The sequence below is a fragment of the Giraffa tippelskirchi genome, chromosome 13 (assembly GCF_054371585.1).
Source record: "Giraffa tippelskirchi isolate mGirTip1 chromosome 13, T2T-mGirTip1v1.2.pri, whole genome shotgun sequence".
NCBI classification, from domain to species: Eukaryota; Metazoa; Chordata; class Mammalia; order Artiodactyla; family Giraffidae; genus Giraffa; species Giraffa tippelskirchi.
Window position 1 is genome coordinate 60,418,063 of NC_137287.1, and position 16,400 is coordinate 60,434,462.

General features: G+C 46.5%; 1 protein-coding gene across 4 annotated transcripts in view; it reads left to right on the top strand.

Moving 5' to 3' along the window:
• The window catches only part of PROSER2 (proline and serine rich 2), a 60,519-nt gene that overhangs the window by 31,007 nt on the left and 13,112 nt on the right, over positions 1–16,400 (top strand). Inside the window, exons 3-4 of one of the 4 annotated variants that reach the window (XM_081554073.1) lie at positions 141–306; positions 6,566–6,783. In XM_081554073.1, the coding sequence (XP_081410199.1) occupies positions 6,646–6,783 (138 nt within the window). In that variant the 5' untranslated portion in view covers positions 141–306; positions 6,566–6,645. Of the gene's footprint in view, positions 1–140; positions 307–3,366; positions 3,517–6,565; positions 6,784–16,400 lie in introns of those variants that run through there. The other 3 variants (XM_081554074.1, XM_081554075.1, XM_081554072.1) reach the window with 3 other exon arrangements.

A 16,400-nucleotide genomic window follows, 5' to 3' on the forward strand; every position in this document is an offset into this window, starting at 1 on the left:
AAAAACAAAACAAAACAAAGCAAAAACTGCCAGCATTAAGGCTAACAATGTCTATTGTGTATATTCAGATTATTTTATCTCAGAGTGTATACCTTCCATGTAATATGACTTATCTTTACTTGCACCCACTGCTTAACCAGAGGAAAAGCCCATACCTGGTAATGATCTACGGTGACTCAGAAACAGTTTCTACTGTGAAGCTCCTGCATTTTTAATGTCCCTGAAGGTCAAGAAGAACTTATCTTTTTGGAAGCGGCTTGGCTGTTAAATCATTATATTGGGATTTCTCAGGATATAGCCTTCAAGGTAATTTCTGTCCTTAGATTGTTTTTCTAGGTTTGGGAACAAAACTTCCCAATGTTCCTGTGAGTGGAAAATGAGATGATGAAGGAGTGGGATGTGAGTTTGCACACAGATCCAGCCCTCGTGGATGGCCTGCCCTGGGAAGCGAGGGTGTTTTTAAGGAGCTCGTTTCTCCCCCTTTCCCAGCCGAGGCTGTGCTTCTGCCGACTGTACCTCAGCTCTGGCTGTTCACAGTGGGGTCTAGACAGGAGTTGGGATCTCTAAGCCTGGATCACAGTCCATGGGGTTCAGAGCCCCAAGACCCAACCCAGATCTCTCGTGAAGAGTTTGCCTTGGCAGTGAGTCGGAGCGGTTCTCATTTTAGAGTTGTCACACAGTCATGCTAGGCAAAATTAGTTCCACATCATTTGGTTAAGGAGGATCATTTTCCCCTTCATGTTCGGAACTGCAAAGACGATAATCACCCTTGTGATTCCGTTTAGCTTGTCTGCAGGGAATCCTAAGTCTCAAAAGAAGTTGATCTCCTCCCCCCTCCCCAGTGGGACAAAGCCTAGTAGGTGAATGGAAGGGAACTCATCTGTTCCCGTTTAGATTCTTTAGTAAACAGGATCTGGTCAACCTTTGCCTGGCTAATTGCGAGCTAAGTTGTGATCCAAGAAAAGTTTAAATTCGAGGTTACTCCCTCCAAGTAAAGCCAGGCTGTCTTCAGTGTTTCCTTTCTAGACTGACCCCGGGTTTCTTGACTGTGGGTGTCTCCTCTGCTTCTCTCATTAAATCCAAACTCATCTATCCTGTATCACCTCCTGAGACACTGGGCCTTCTATAGAGTTTCCCAGGCAATAAAATGATCTGATAAGTCATTATTCCTCAAATCTCTAGGAAACCTGGTTGAGGAACTAACGTCCGACATGAAACAGGCCAGCTAAGCCCAAGTGCCACAACTGGAGAAGCCTGTGTGCGCGGCAAAAAGCCCAAGCACCGCAATGAAGACTCCCACCCCCCAAATTTTTTTTTTAATTTTTTTAAATTAAAACAAAATTCATGCCCTGCTTTGCTCAGGTCTACTCCTTGTACATCTATTTGCACTTCCTCCCTTTTCCAGCTCATTCGGTGTCATGCTTTAGCCCAGTTCAGTGCTTCACCTCAAACACTCAACCACTTTTCAAACAGGCCATGTGTTTCTGTAGCTTTGCTTATTCTCTGTTTCGAATGCCCAGCACGGTTTGCTTAATTAGCAGTCTCCTGAAATCTCAAGCATCTCTTAGCACTGGCCTTTCTGAAAGTCCCCGAGCCCTACCAGGGAGTGTGGGCACCTTCCCCTTGATCCCGTGTGCCGTGTCACGGCGCTGAACACAGTGATGCATCTGTCCTCCGTTAGAGTTGGCACCATGTGGCAGAATTACTTGTGGAACTTGATTAAAATGCACACACTCAGGTATTACCCCCAAAGATGTATTCAGTAGGTCTGAGTCTGACCCGTTGCTAGATTAAGGACCAATACCTTGATCAAGTTCCTTTGAGGAGGAGATGCTTCTTATTCATCTGCCTGTCTTTTTCTAGTATCTGGAATCTGCTCCTTGTGAAGGAGGAGAATGGTAAACATTAGAAGAATATGCTGAGATTAGAAAGGAAGTTGGATTGCAAAGGGAAGCAAGGAGTGATGGGTAGGCATGCGTGCTAAGTCGATTCAGTTGTGTCTGACTCTTTGCGACCTTATGGATCGTAGCCCACCAGGCTCCTCTGTCCATGGGATTCTCCAGGCAAGAATACTGGAGTGGATTGCCATGCCCTCCTCCAGGGAATCTTCCCAACCCAGGGCTTAAACTCTTGTCTCTTATGTTTCCTGCATTAGCAGGCACGTTCTTTACTACTGAGCCACCTGGGAAGCCCAAGCTCACCAGGCTTCTCTGTCCATGGAATTCTCCAGGCAAGAATACTGGAGTGAGTAGCCATTCCTTCTCCAGGGGATCTTCCCAACCCAGGGATCGAACCTGGGTCTCCTGCAATGCAGGCAGATTCTTTACCATCTGAGCCACCAAGGAAGCCCGATGGGTAGGACAAACTTTGATCCTGCAGCCTGGTGGTAGGGATGGGTGATTGCTTTTAGGAGAAGGGTGACATCACAGTGGTGTTTCAAGATTAACCCAGCAGGATGGTCAAGAGTGGAAAAGGTGAAGAGAAGAGTCAGATGTGGTAAAATGTGGTCCTGTACTCGGGAGGGGGCCCAGAAAGGAAGTGGACCCAGCTGACACTGCACAGAAAGAATCAACAGGGCCGGGCAGCTGGCTGGCTGTGAGTGGCAGGGACAGGGAGGAGTCAGTGATGTCCCCAAGGCTGTTTGTGTGATGAGGCTGAAAGCCGCTGTGCCTGAGGATGGGTCTTTGACAAGATGAATCAGCTCTAGGGTTTGGTGAATGATGGAAAGACCCAGATCCTTGGATTGCTCTGCAGACCTGACTGTGGCCAGTTGGAACTCTGATGGACGGGGGTGATGGTGGAAGGAGGGCCAGCTGCCTTCCATCCAGGCCATTCTAGGTCTTTCTGGAACGTACAGGGGAGGAGGAGGGGGGGAAGCCACCTTCCTCTCTGGCTCCCATGCACTCACCAGCCACAGCCCCGTCAGCTCCACCAGCACCGTCAGCTCCGAGGGCCACAACTGGCCGATTTACCAAGACTGTGGATCACTTGCAACCTTGTCCCGATAAACTGGACCTCACCAGAAAAAGATATTCCTAGTAAATGCTGAGAAACAAACACAGGAAGCCTAACAAATAAACAGAGAACGTGCACACACAGCCCGTGCTTCCCTCCATGGTGTTAACCTGTGACGCCTCCTGCTCTGCTTCCCGGGGAGAAGTCGGTTTTCATCTCTGGGGCCCTCTTACCAACCCTGGCCTCCCTTTGTATAACGCGCACCAACGTTTGCAGCCATAAAACATGAGCCCTTGATTGGGCAAGGAGATGAGACATTGTGAGGTGGTCGTGATCTCACAGACCCTCGGCTTCTGGCCACCCTATCAGATGGGTCTGCTCCTGCTTCTTTATCTCTGGTTGTCCCCTTGCTGGGGCAGACCCGTTCTCCTCCCGCTCAGAAATCCGCTCCCCTCCGTGGCGCTCCTGGGGAATGAGGACCAGGAACAGCCCCTGGTTCTTGATTCCTTAAGAGATGAAAGAAGATTGACTGTGTGAGCCTGTGAAGGGTATTGAGCCAAGGTCTCCACTTTCTCCCCCACAACCTCTGGCTTCTGGAGAATTCTGATTAGTTTCCTCATCTTCCTTCAAGGGAAGCGTTTGTAGAAGTCTAAGCACTGCAGTTTTACCACATCAGAATAACTTTTAAACTGCAGGTGTGCGTGCGTGCTCAGCCATGTCTGACTCTTTGCAACCCCATGGACTGTAGCCTGCCTGGCTCCTCTGCTCATGGGATTTTCCAGGCAAGAATCCTGGAGTGGGTTGCCATTTCCTCCTCTATGGGATCTTCCCGACCCAGGGATTGAACCCACAAATCCTGCATCAATTGGCAGGCTGATTGTTTACCGTTGAGCCATCGGAGAAACACAGGAGAAAGGTCTGCTGTGGGATGGTGTGGTCAGTTACTGCCCCCGCCCCACGTGCTGCACTCTGCGCAGACCCCGAGCCAAGTCTGCCAAGCGACTTGGCAGGACAAGCCAGGTCCTGTCCCAGCCAGCACACGGTCCCCCGGGTCCCTCACTGGAGGTGAATCAGTACCTCATTTCCTGCCTTTCCTCTCGCTGTTGAGGGGACGCCTCACTGCCCGCCCCCCTTTCTCTGAGCCGTGATGACTTAGTTCAGGATGAGGCAGTGCTGAGTCAGGGGGTAGGAATCTGCAGGGCAGAAGGAATCTAAGAATTCCTGCCCCACTTCCCACGCAGCCCCAGGATGCAGCTGTGATGCCTCTGTCTGCCTTCACCTAGCTCTGTCACTGGCCACTGCCATTCACACAGTGAGTGTGTCCACTGTGTGTGTGTGTGTGTGCGCGCGCGCGTGCATGCGCGCACACGTGTGTGTGCGTGCTCAATTCACAGCAGGCACTTAATTCATTAGAGTGATACTCTGGGGAGTTTCACCACCGAAACCTGAACTTCTGAGTCGCATTTTATTGGCTGTGTGGACTGTTCAGGCTTTCTTATTATTTATTTGCTTAGGCTTTTTTTTTTCTTTTTTAAAACTTATTTGTTTAGGCTTTCTTATTGTTAAGTTGCAAAACTTTTAACATTTTCTCAAGTCTTTTTTTTTTAACCATTTGGCATAATAGCAATTTCCAAAAGGGTATATACGTCAGAATTTTCTGTTCCCTAGCCTCGCTCCTAAATTGTCATTTGACTAGTGCTGATTGACCTGGGAAATGAAGAGAAATGGGGGGTGAAGAATAATTTCTTTTTTAATCTGTTCTAACGTCTCAGGATTTCTCTGAGATTGCGCAGTAATTCTGGAGGTCTTAAATGACAAGGTCCACCTAACGGTGTTCAATACTGATTAAGTTTTCTCTGAGAATAATACATGCATTGGGACTTCCCTGGTGGTACAGTGGCTGAGACCATGCTGCCAACACAGGGGGCTCAGGTTCAATCCCTGGAACTGGATCCAGTTCCCCGACCAGGGATTGAACCCCACATGATACAACTAATAGTTCCCATGCCACAACTAAAGATGCCACAATGAAGATAGAAGATCCGAAGTGCTGCAGCCAAGACCCAGCACAGCCAAAGAAAGAAATAATAGAAGTAATGTACACACTAGTGCCTGTACACAACCCAGGTAGTACGTAGGGCTGTTTTAGCTCATGGCCCCCCAGGAACCTGCAGGGGCTTGTAAGGCCTCCCAGCCATGCCTTCAGTCTAGGGAGGGGAGAACACCCGTGTCTTCACTTGCTGTAATGTAGGTCACATGTAACTCACAGGAGGCGTCTTTCCGTATTCCCCGCTTGGCTTCCTTGGTCTTCTAGACAGTTTTGTTTAACTCGGTTGTCTATTGTTCAGGGGCTGAACTGAATTTCCTGCTGGAACAGCCAGAAACCAAGGGGCTTGGGTTGGGGGGTGGGGACAGTTTCGGCATCTTTGTCCCTGAAAGTGAAAACGTGAGCTTCTTCCTGACGGTATTAACTAACTGATGGGGCCTTAGCATCTTATGTAGAAATTGCAGTAGCATCACGGCCTTCAAAGAGTCTAGGATCTCGCAAGTGTCAGTCTTCTGTTAGCAGTTCACTAGGTCTTGTCACTCCCCCTAAACTCTGAACTGTAATGAGGCTGGAAAGGAACCATAATGTTGTGGTGTCTGAGGCAGAAAAGGCTAGAATTTCTGAGCAGCACAGGGAAGCCAGAACCTGAATGTGATGGAGCGTGCGGAGCATGGAAATACAGACCCAGAGAGCAGAAGACGGTGCCAGAATATGATTTCATCAAATTTTCAGCACCAAAGTAATTTTTAGTACACCCATCTTTCCTTAAAAATTATTCTTACTATGAGAATTCCCTGACAGTCCAGTGGTTAGAACTCGGTGGTTTCGCTGCCATGGGCCCAGGTTCAATCCCCCGTGGGGAAACTAAGATCTCACATGCTGTGCAGCCAAAAAAAAAAAAAAATCTTATTACTATTCAGCCATAAAGAAAGAATAAAATAATGCCATTTTCAGGAACATGGATGGACCTCAACATTTCATACTAAGTAAAGTAAGTCAGACAGGGAAAGACAAGTATCATATGATATCACCTATATGTGGAATCTATATATGAACTTATCTATAAAATAGAAACAGAGTCACTGACATAGAGAACAGACTTGTGGTTGCTCAGGAGGAGGGGGACAGGGGAGGGGAGGACTGAGTTTGGAATTAGCAAATGCAAACTGTTATCTAAGATGGATAACAACAAGATCATACTGTTCAGCATAAAGAACTATATTCAATATCCTGTGATAAAAATGTAATAGAAAAGAATGTAAACAAGCATGTGTGTGTATATATATATAAAACTGAATCACTTTGCTATACAGCAGAAATTACAACATTGTAAGTCAACTATATGTCAATAAAAATAATCCTTACATCTTCATAGTGAAGAAGGAGATAAAGGAGAACTGGCAATGAGCATCACCAAACAAGTTGACACTGAGGGGTCCTACTTGTCTTAACGGTGCAAGCTGTAGACCAGCTGACTTTAACTCTCAGTGCCCATGTGTCTTGTGGGAGGCGAGGCCTTCACCATCTGTGCTAACTGTTGTCACCTTGTGCTTACTCCTACAGGGTGACCACCACCAGGGCATGGGACACTGGACCCTTCCCCACTTCCTGTGAGTGAGCCAGCAGCTGGGGTTACTGTGGGGATGCCTGTCCATCACCGGAAGTCAGACTCTTGGGAGATGGACCCTGACTCATCACCCGGCTGCAGGCTTGGTGACCTGAGCAGAGGGAGCAGTTTGGAGAGTCGGACCAGCAGCTCTCGTTCCAGAAGCCTCACTCTGGTGAGTGACTGTTTCTCTGGTCGTCTGTGTGCTTGAATGTTGGCTGACTTCACCCCCTCTCGGGAGTATCTTACAGCATCCTTTTGGGGTAACTGGCCTGATGTTTTGGAATATTTTCTCTCTGAAGTGGGATTTTGATGTTAATCATCTTAAGTTTTGCACACATGCAGAGCAGAGAATTGGCTGCTGCGACCCAGAGCACACCATGCCTGAAGGTGGCCACCAGTCCAGCCCAGATCTCTGTCTTTACGGTCCAGTGACTAGAAGATGGGGAACACCTCACAAGATAAATCAAATTCACTTTAAAACAGATGTTTAACTCCTTTACAAGTATAAATGCTTCCATATCCCTTTCTCTCAGCATCCAGACCTTTACATGAGCGTCAATAAGCTTTGGCCACTTGAGTGAAAAAAAAAAAGTCTTTAAAGTTAAGAGATGACCTTTTGGCCCTCCCCATCCCTCAGGGTTAGGGATGGAGACCTTCATATTCATAGAGGGAAGGACAGGAGAAAGTTCATCTTGAATCTTAATAAAAATGGTCCATTGTTCATCTCAGCCTGTCTTCTAATGGGAGCATGAATTTCCTTCAGATACATGGAACCCTGAAATTAACCTCAGCTGTGCTGAACATACCCGCTCCAATATCCTTGCCTGGAGAATTCCATGGACAGAGGAGCCTGGTGGGCTACAGTCCTTGGGGTCGCAAAGAGTCGGACACAGCTGAGCGACTAATACTTTCACTTTCATGCTAAACATAGGGACTTACCTGGTGGCTCAGAAGGTAAAGAATCTGCCTGCAATGCAGGAGACCTAGGTTTGATCCGTGGGTTGGGAAGATACCCTGGAGAAGGGAATGGCTACCCATTCAAGTATTCTTGGAGAATCCCTGGAGAATCCCATGGACTAAGGAGCTAGTGGGCTACACTTCATGGGTTCACAAAGAGTCAGACATGACTAAGCGACTAACACTTTCACTTTTCATGCTGAGCATAAGAAAGAAATGGATAGAGGGCAGTTAATAGTAATAATAGAATCTTATAGACTCCTACTTGCATATTTTCTTTTTTTCAATCACCCTGGTAAGTATGTAATAAATTTTATTTGATTGATTCACCAAAGGAAAAATATGTTACAAATTACTCTGAATATCTGAGAACCTATAAATCCTTAAGAATGGAGAATTTGGGGCTAATTTTTTAATTTAAAAAATGTATGTTAAAAGACATGTTGAGACTTCCCTGGTGGCTCAGTGGTAGAGAATCCTCCTGCCAATGCAGGGGACACAGGTTCAATCCCCGGTCTGGGAAGATCCCACATGCCGCAGGGCAACTAAGCAACTAGTGAAGCCACGCACCCTAGACCTGTGCTTCAGAACAAGAGAAGCCACCTCAATGAGAAGGCCGGGCACCAAAAGGAAGAGTAGCCTCTGCTCACCACAACCAGAGAAAGGCCACGAAGACCCAGCACAGCCAAAAATAGATAAATTGTTTTTTAAAAAGACATGTTGAAAGACTATGTAGAGAAGACATACAGGTTAATACTCCAGTCGTTGGTGGAATCTGTTCTCCAAAGCACAGCTCGGAAACAGCCCTGCTCTGATGTGAACATGGTGTAGATAACTGAGGAACGATATAGTCTGAAGGGCTGCCCTGTGAGCCTGGGGGCAGAATAAAGTTGCGAATGGTCGTCAGATGACCTCTTTCTCTGAGGAAATAGGTGTAGTGTATATTATAAGTCAGTGTTTGAATTATTTTCGTGTCTTTCACATTCATTGTCTTGTTGAACTTGAAGGCAGATCTCTTAGTATCCTTTGTTCTATGGCCTCTTTTGCTGGAAAGTCAAAATAATCCCTTCTGTCTCCTCCTGGGAGAGACCATGACCTCAGGTGTGTCAAGCGCTCTGAATTTGGGGCAGGCAAGTTGCTACTTTTCCATCTCTGTTGTAGTCCTGTGGGGGTCCCTTCTTCACATGAGGCATAATGCCCCCTCCCACCACATCCTCTGTGGTGGCTCACACTCATACACTCAAAGACAGACAGGACTTGAGGGAGCTCTGCAAACCTGTCCCTGGAGGACGCCTTCCGTCTCTTCTATGTGTGTGATTTTTTGCATGCATGTGTGTTAAGTTGCTCCAGTCGGGTCTGATTCTTTGTGACCCCATGGACTGTAGCCCACCAGGCTCCTCTGACCATGGGATTCTCCAGGCAAGAACACTGGAGTGGGTAGCCAGGCCCTTCTCCAGAGGATCTTTCTGACCCAGGGATCGAACTTGTTTCTCTTACGTCTCCCGCACTGGCACATGGGTTCTTTGCCACTGGTGCCACCTGGGAAGCCCGTGTGTGATTTCTCCCTTTGCTCAGACCCTGAAGCATGTTCTCGGAGGTGAGAATGCCGGTGGAGCCTGCACTCTTGGTGTCTGTGGTCCATCCTGACAGAATAGGCTACAGGTTTGCTCCCCCAGGCAGCAGATTCTGAGATGGAGGTTACAATGCAGGAAGCTTCTTAGGCCCGTTCCTGGGCTCAGCATCTGGAAGGAAGAGGAAGCGGGACTTGGGCAGAGAGAGAAGCTGTGATGCAGGCCTAATGAAGGCCTCAGCTGATCCTCAGGAAGCCCTGGTGCCGGGTGGGCCTCCAGCTGTCTCACAGTGGGCCGAGCATGGAGCCTGGACACCCACTACTCAGCCATCAGCCCTGGGATGGGGACACCCCTGGAGGGAGGCACGACCTTGACAGGACAGTTCCCAAGGGGACTGTCAGCTGAGGGCCGCCTACCAGCAGCATGCCCAACAGGTGGGGGACAAGGTCCTTCATCCCCAGGGTGCATCACACTCTCAGCCACAAAGGTGTAGGAGAAAAGGAACAGAGCCTTTCAGAGGGACCAGTGTCACCAGAGCAGCTATAAGATGTTTGAATCGGAAGAAGCAAAACTGTGAAATGAACTTGGGGAGTTTGTAAGAGACCACCATGTAAATAAAGCTCTTCATGGAGTGTCTGTCTAGGCAGGTGGGGCTTTCATTCCCTCATCTGGCAGATTTGGAGAACATGTGTGATGCTGACTCTTTGTCAGGATGTCAGACCCAGGAAGTCATCTTCAGAGACCAAAGCTCTTCTTTGAAAGGAGGTGTGTTAAGTTTCAGTTCCACAGTCACAGGGAGAAATGGTTTATTGTGAAACTTTTATCATGGATGTATTTATGGTAAAATATTAGAAATACCTTTTGGTTCAAAGATGAGAAAGACTGTAGATCTCTTACATTTGTAAACCCCAGGGGGTCAAGGTGAGCACAGCCTTACAGCTCTGATCTGCCTGTGCTGGAAGGCGTTTGTGGGCCTCAGTGCTGGGGGACATAGGTTCCACAGCGGAGCCGAGCACAGATCTGAAGGCTGTTCCCTAAGGTGTTTATAATTCCTCTTAAGCTCTCCCAGAAATCTGTATGCATTTTTCCAGTTGCTTTCTTCTTTACTGATGCTACTCAGTATCCTGAAAAGCAGCTCAGAATAGTAATAAACACAGGATATTGGAGACATGCCTGGGTTCAAGTTAAATTTGCCTCCCTTTGTAAGCTGGAACAGCTACTTAATCACTTTCTCCATCAGTTCAAAAAGAGGTAGGGAGCTGAGAGGGGTAGTGATTCTTTCTCCAGGGTTCCTGTAGAGATGAAATGCCCAGTATCTAATCGGTGCTTCCTGATTGCTGGTACCAGCTTCTCCAAGTGCCCTGTTAGCCCCAGGTGGAGAATAACACCACTTCTTCTTGCCTCTTCATCTTGTTTGGGCCCATGCTCTCTCTTCTATCCATCTCTTATCAGTAGCCTTCTGAACGTCTTTCTTTGATCAGTAAAGAAGAGATGGTAAAAGGAAAACGCTCCCTCCTCCCACCCAATATCTCACCCATTTTGTAATTCCACCCATCTTACTGTGGGGCATCACCTTGAATTTAAATTAAAGAATGCCTGCCCTCTATTCTTTTCTATCCGGTAAAATCTTACAGTAACACTGTGACATATTTGATTCATCTGTATGTTCATCCTTTTATGTAATAGAGAATAGTCATGGAAACGGCATTATGGAATCTATACTTTCATGAAGCATGTCATTCAATTATATTCTTATGATATATTATGTTTGCTTGATTCGGCACATACCCCACTCGCCTACCTGTTTCTCACTGTCTGATGGAGGATGTGTTCCCGTCCCATTCCAGTACTTTCTACCTAGACCAGTGGACTCTTTTTAAGCTTCAAGTATTTCGCTTCATGGATAAATCATTGGGCCAACTTTAGTTGTCATCTCTTTTTATTTCACAGTTGTATATCTTGCTTAGATAGAACTGACACACTGAGAAAATCTGGCATTTGATTTTAAATGGCAACTAGAGTTTTCTAAATGCCTATGGAACATTTGACTTTTACAAAACACCATATTAGCAGCCAGGTTCCCTTGAATGAGTGAACTGTCTACACCACTACAGAATCCCTAAGTTTTTTTTAAAAATTTGTTACCCTTATACTCTGCTTTCTAAGAGTCTAAATTTGGGGAGGATCTATATGTTTTTATTCTAAATCCTTAGTCTTTTTATGATTTGTCTTTTTAGAATGAGAATCAACCGTAGTAGTTTCTCCACTCCCTGTTCTTTATTCTCTGACCTCATAAAAGATTCATCAGCAATAGTGTTTTTAGGCCTCCAGATTGTATGGGATTAAATGCACCCCTTGTAAGACTCTTTAAGTAAAAGATAGTCAAGTTCTGGTACTTCCCTGAAGCTCAGACTCTGTACTCCCAATGCAGGGGGCCCAGGTTCAATCCCTAGTCAGGGAACTAGATCCTACATGCCACAACTAAGACCCAGGGAGGCTAAATAAATAACTTTTAGAAGACAGTCTGGTTCCAATTTATGGAAGTGGGTTTTTCTTTTAAGCAAAGGTTATTTTAAGAAGAAGATAAACATTAATGCCTAATGTTAAAGGAAAGTATTGTAAAGCTTTTAAACTCTCGTTGAATTGTTGCCTGGAAGAGAACAGGTCTTTGCTCTTTAGAAACCTTTCTCCTAAGCCAGCACAAGTTAAAAATTGAAAGAGCTGCTTAGGTAGGATTGTTGTGGCTATCCACACGGCTGCTGTTATGACCTAGGCTATTCTAGGAAGGTGAAGCATATGAACTCTTTATCACTCAAGAGGATAGCTATGTTGAACTTCTCTGATGGTCCAGTGGTAAAGAGTCTGCCTGCCAGTGCAGGGGACACGGGTTTGATTCCCTGGTCTAAGAAGATTCCACATGCCACAGGGCAACTAAGCCCGTGGGCCACAACTACTGAGTCTGTGCTCTGGAGCCCGGGAGCCGCAACTACTAAAGCCCAAATGCTCTAGAGCCTGTGCTCTGCAACAAGAGAAGCTACCACAGTGAGAAAGCCAAGCAGCACAGCTAGAGAGCAGCCCCCACTCACCACAACTAGAGAAAGCCTGTGTGCAGCAACGAAGACCCAGCCCAGCCAAAAAAAAGCGAGCCCTACAAGTGGCTAGTTGTGGTTGTGTCCATATGTGGTTTTCTCTGTAAAGAATTCTTCCTCTGAACATTTTCTAGCAGAATGTATAGCTAGAACTAGAACAACTGACCAAATCTTTGTACACTTGACTAAGAGGATCTCTTTTTCCTCTGAAATGTTAAGGACAGCTTCAGTACAATACAAAGTTGTTGTGGTGGTTCTGGAACTTATGACCTCGAGAGGTTATGGGATTCAGAACAAAAGGTTCAGGAAGGATTTGGAGACATTCATAAATGACAGCTCTTCAGGGTGACAAAGGAACCTTTGGGTGTAGGTGACCTATATTCTTAACCTCTTAAGGAGAGTATCTCAGACACTCATGCATCTGATCAAACCTCTGGGGTTCACTGCCAGGGACCAGTGCTGCCCCATGCCAGGATCCCTAGGTTCTTCCACTGAACATGGTCTGAAGTTTGTTCTGCCCTGCAGGCACCCTGGAGCTTCCTCCAGGAAAGAATATGATTTGGCTAGCCAGAAAGAGCGGGACCTTCTGAATACTATAGGAATGAAGGAATTTCATAATTTGTGTGTCACTTTGAGAGTGGATTGGAAACATCCCAAGTCCCCAGGCATACTTCCTATTCATTTTTACCTCTAGCTTGGGCAAAAATGATGACCCAAATTCATTGCTACATTTTTGAAGTTTTGATATACCTCATGCGAAGAGTTGACTCATTGGAAAAGACCCTAATGCTGGGAAGGATTGGGGGCAGGAGGAGAAGGGGATGACAGAGGATGAGATGGCTGGATGGCATCACTGACTAGATGGACATGGGTTTGGGTGGACTCCGGGAGTTGGTGATGGACAGAGAGGCCTGGTGTGCTGCGATTCATGGGGTCGCAAAGAGTCGGACACGACTGAGCGACTGAACTGAACTGATATTCAGTAAGCTGCTTCCCTGGTGGTTCAGACGGTAAAGTGTCTGCCTGCAATGTGGGAGACCCGGGTTCGATCTCTGGGTCGGGAAGATCCCCTGGAGAAGGAAATGGCACCCCACTCCAGTACTCTTGCCTGGAAAATCCCATGGACAGAGGAGCCTAGTAGGCTATAGTCCATGGGGTCACAAAGAGTCAGACACGACTGAGCGACTTCACTTTCTTTTTCCTTTAAGCTGTCTTGAAACCCTCCCTGGTCCCTCAGCGGACAAATCCTGTGGCCCTCAAGTCACAGAATGAGGCTGTGATCAGATAGCTGTTGTCAGCTCCTGACCACCCCTTCCTTCTCCAAAACCTCTGAGGTCGTTTGGCCTCACTCATCAGTTGTGGATGAAGAAGGTAAAACAAGTGTAGGTGAGGCTGTCTCCACACTGGCTCCCCTGAGGTCTAAACAGGACACTAAGAATCTGACACGCTGGTCGCCAGACAGTTTCAAGGAAAAGACACAGAACAGAGGCGTGTAAAGGAGAAGAGACTGGTCAGTAGCAACCCCACTGTCCTTTCAGCTCTGGCTCCTTCCCCAGATTGAACCCAAAACTTCCTGGACAGGACGGCTATTTTAAGACAAAGCTAAATAGCTTTGATGAGAGGTCAATTCAGTAAACATATAGTAAATGCCTGCTACACACCAGATCAGATAGGTGATGGAATAAAACTCAATTTTAATCTTTTCGGGACCTCACAGTATGGTGACCCAACAGCTGCGTGGAGCTCTGGGACGTGTGACAAGCTTATGTGGGGTCTCACACATGATGCCATGCACTTAAGGCGTTCCCGTATCGGTCAGGACCGCTTTATAACATTGCCAGTTCAGAGAAGTTCAAGGCAGCCCTCAAAGCCATGACTCTTTCAATCTGTAATCAAAACTGCACACATATCTCATCCCCCACTGGCTTGTTTGTGTCTCTTTCCGGCCAGAAGTACAGGTTTACGTTAACCATAGTGAAAAATTACAATGGGGACTAGTTAAAAATCACCATAATTAAACCCTTGTGATGAAACCGTGGGAAAGGCCACATGTACTTATGGGCTTTCTTATGAGGTTGCCAAAGTAAGCGTGGCATTCACAGAAGAGACTGATTCCTATTCTCTTTTTGCTGCCCCTACATTGAGTTTCAGCTCCTAGTTGGTGTATCGAGGGTAGGGGCTCTCATCAACTTGGGTTTTTAAATTAGTAAAGCCTTACTCAGGTGTTAGGGAGATCATTTTGGTGTCTGTAGAAAGAAAATGTGAGCATCAACTCAGATTCTGCCAAAACAAACACCCAAGGTGGCCTAACCCAGGAGAGTAGGGGTTAAGAGATCTGTCTCAAATTTTTTTAGCCATCATAATATTTTGTAATTGTGGTGCTGGAGAAGACTCTTGAGACCATTGAACAGCAAGGAGATCAAACCAGTCAATCCTAAAGGAAATAAACCCTGAATATTCATTGGAAGGACTGATGCTGAAGCTCCAGTACTTTGGCCACCTGATGCGACGAGCTGACTCAGTAGACTCAATAGAGAAGACCCTGATGCTGGGAAACATTGAGGGCAGGAGGAGAAGGCGGCAACAGAGGATAAGATGGTTGGATGGCATCACCAACTCAATGGACATGAATTTGAGCAAACCCTGGGAGATAGTGAAGGTCAGGGAAGCCGCCTGGCATGCTGTGGTCCGTGGGGTCGCAAAGAGTCAGACAGGACTTAGCAACTGAACAACAACAACAATCTTTCATAATCCCACCCCTCCTTTCTTTTTGGTTTCAGATACAGATGATTTCTGCTGGCTCATTTTGTTCCCCCTCCCTCACAGGGAGTTGTCACCATTGTCTTAATCTGCCATTAAACCCAATTTCTTTGTTTAAAAGAAAAGCAAAACAAAAGAAAAAAAGCCCGGGACTTCCCAGATGGTCTAGTGGTTAAGACTCCACCCTTCTAACACAGAGGGTGCAGGATGGATCCCTGGTTGCGGAACTAAGGTCCCATATGCTGTGCAGTGTGGCCAAAAGATAAAAAATTAAAGGAAGTTGAAGGTAGAAAAGAAGCCTCAAAACTGAATTAATTCAGGACTTTTTAAAGTGGGGTTTTGGGGGCTTCCCTGGTGGCTCAGATGGTAAAGAATCTGCCTGAAATGCCGAAGACCCAGGTTTAATCCCTGGGTCCGGAAGATCTCCTGGAGCCTCGAGGAAATGGCAACCCACTCCAGTATTCCTGCCTGGAGAATTCTATGGACAGAGGAGCCTGGGGGGCTACAGTCCATGGGGTCGCAAAGAGTTGGACATGACGGAGCAACTAACACTGCTGCTATTTTAGTATGAGTGTTTTAAGCCTTCTTGACTGTTTTGTTCAACAATATAAAGCTTTTATCCTCTCTGCCATTTCCCTACAAACACATCTCCTGTCCCACCCCAAAATTCCCATAAGGATGTCTAAGATTGCTGACTGTTATCACTACTGGTCGGATTCGTTGGAAGAGTTTGTCATCTGGCTGGGAGTATGCTCCTCTTGGAGCCCTACCAGGACCAGAGGGACGCCCATGCCGTCATCTTTGCTGGAGAGGGTAGACCTCGCTGAGACCGGGACTCTGTCCTCCTCCTTCTAGGAGACTTGAGCTTGTGCATTACAGTTACAGTAGTAGATTTGGCGTTTTGAATTTTCTGGTTTGAATACATTAGAAATTATTTCTTCACGGTCACAATACACAGATTAGGGTAGAAATGTCTGTACTCCCAAGTTCTTGAAGCAAAGTGGTGTTTCCCTGGGAGGCTTGTAGACCCCACCCGCAGGCAGTATGGTGGGAGGGGTTGCACAGGTGAGGGATGGTTTTCTAGATGGTTCTTTTAGCGTTTCTTTTAGCATCTGGAGACTTGTAGCCATAAAGGACTTCCCTTTACTCCACAGCCCAAATATGCACTTTAAAAACTTCATTGATGGGGGTGGGTGGGAGGCTCAAGAGGGAAGGGATATATGGATACATATGGCTGATTCACATTGTTGTATGAAAACTAACACAACATTGTAAAGCAACTATACTCCAATTTTTAAAAAATGAAATAAACATTATGAGGGAAAACATTTTAAAAATAAAAACTCCATTGATAGAAGGGGAGTTTAAAAAAAAAAAACAGTTCTGCTGTCAGCCTACCACCTTCCAAATGA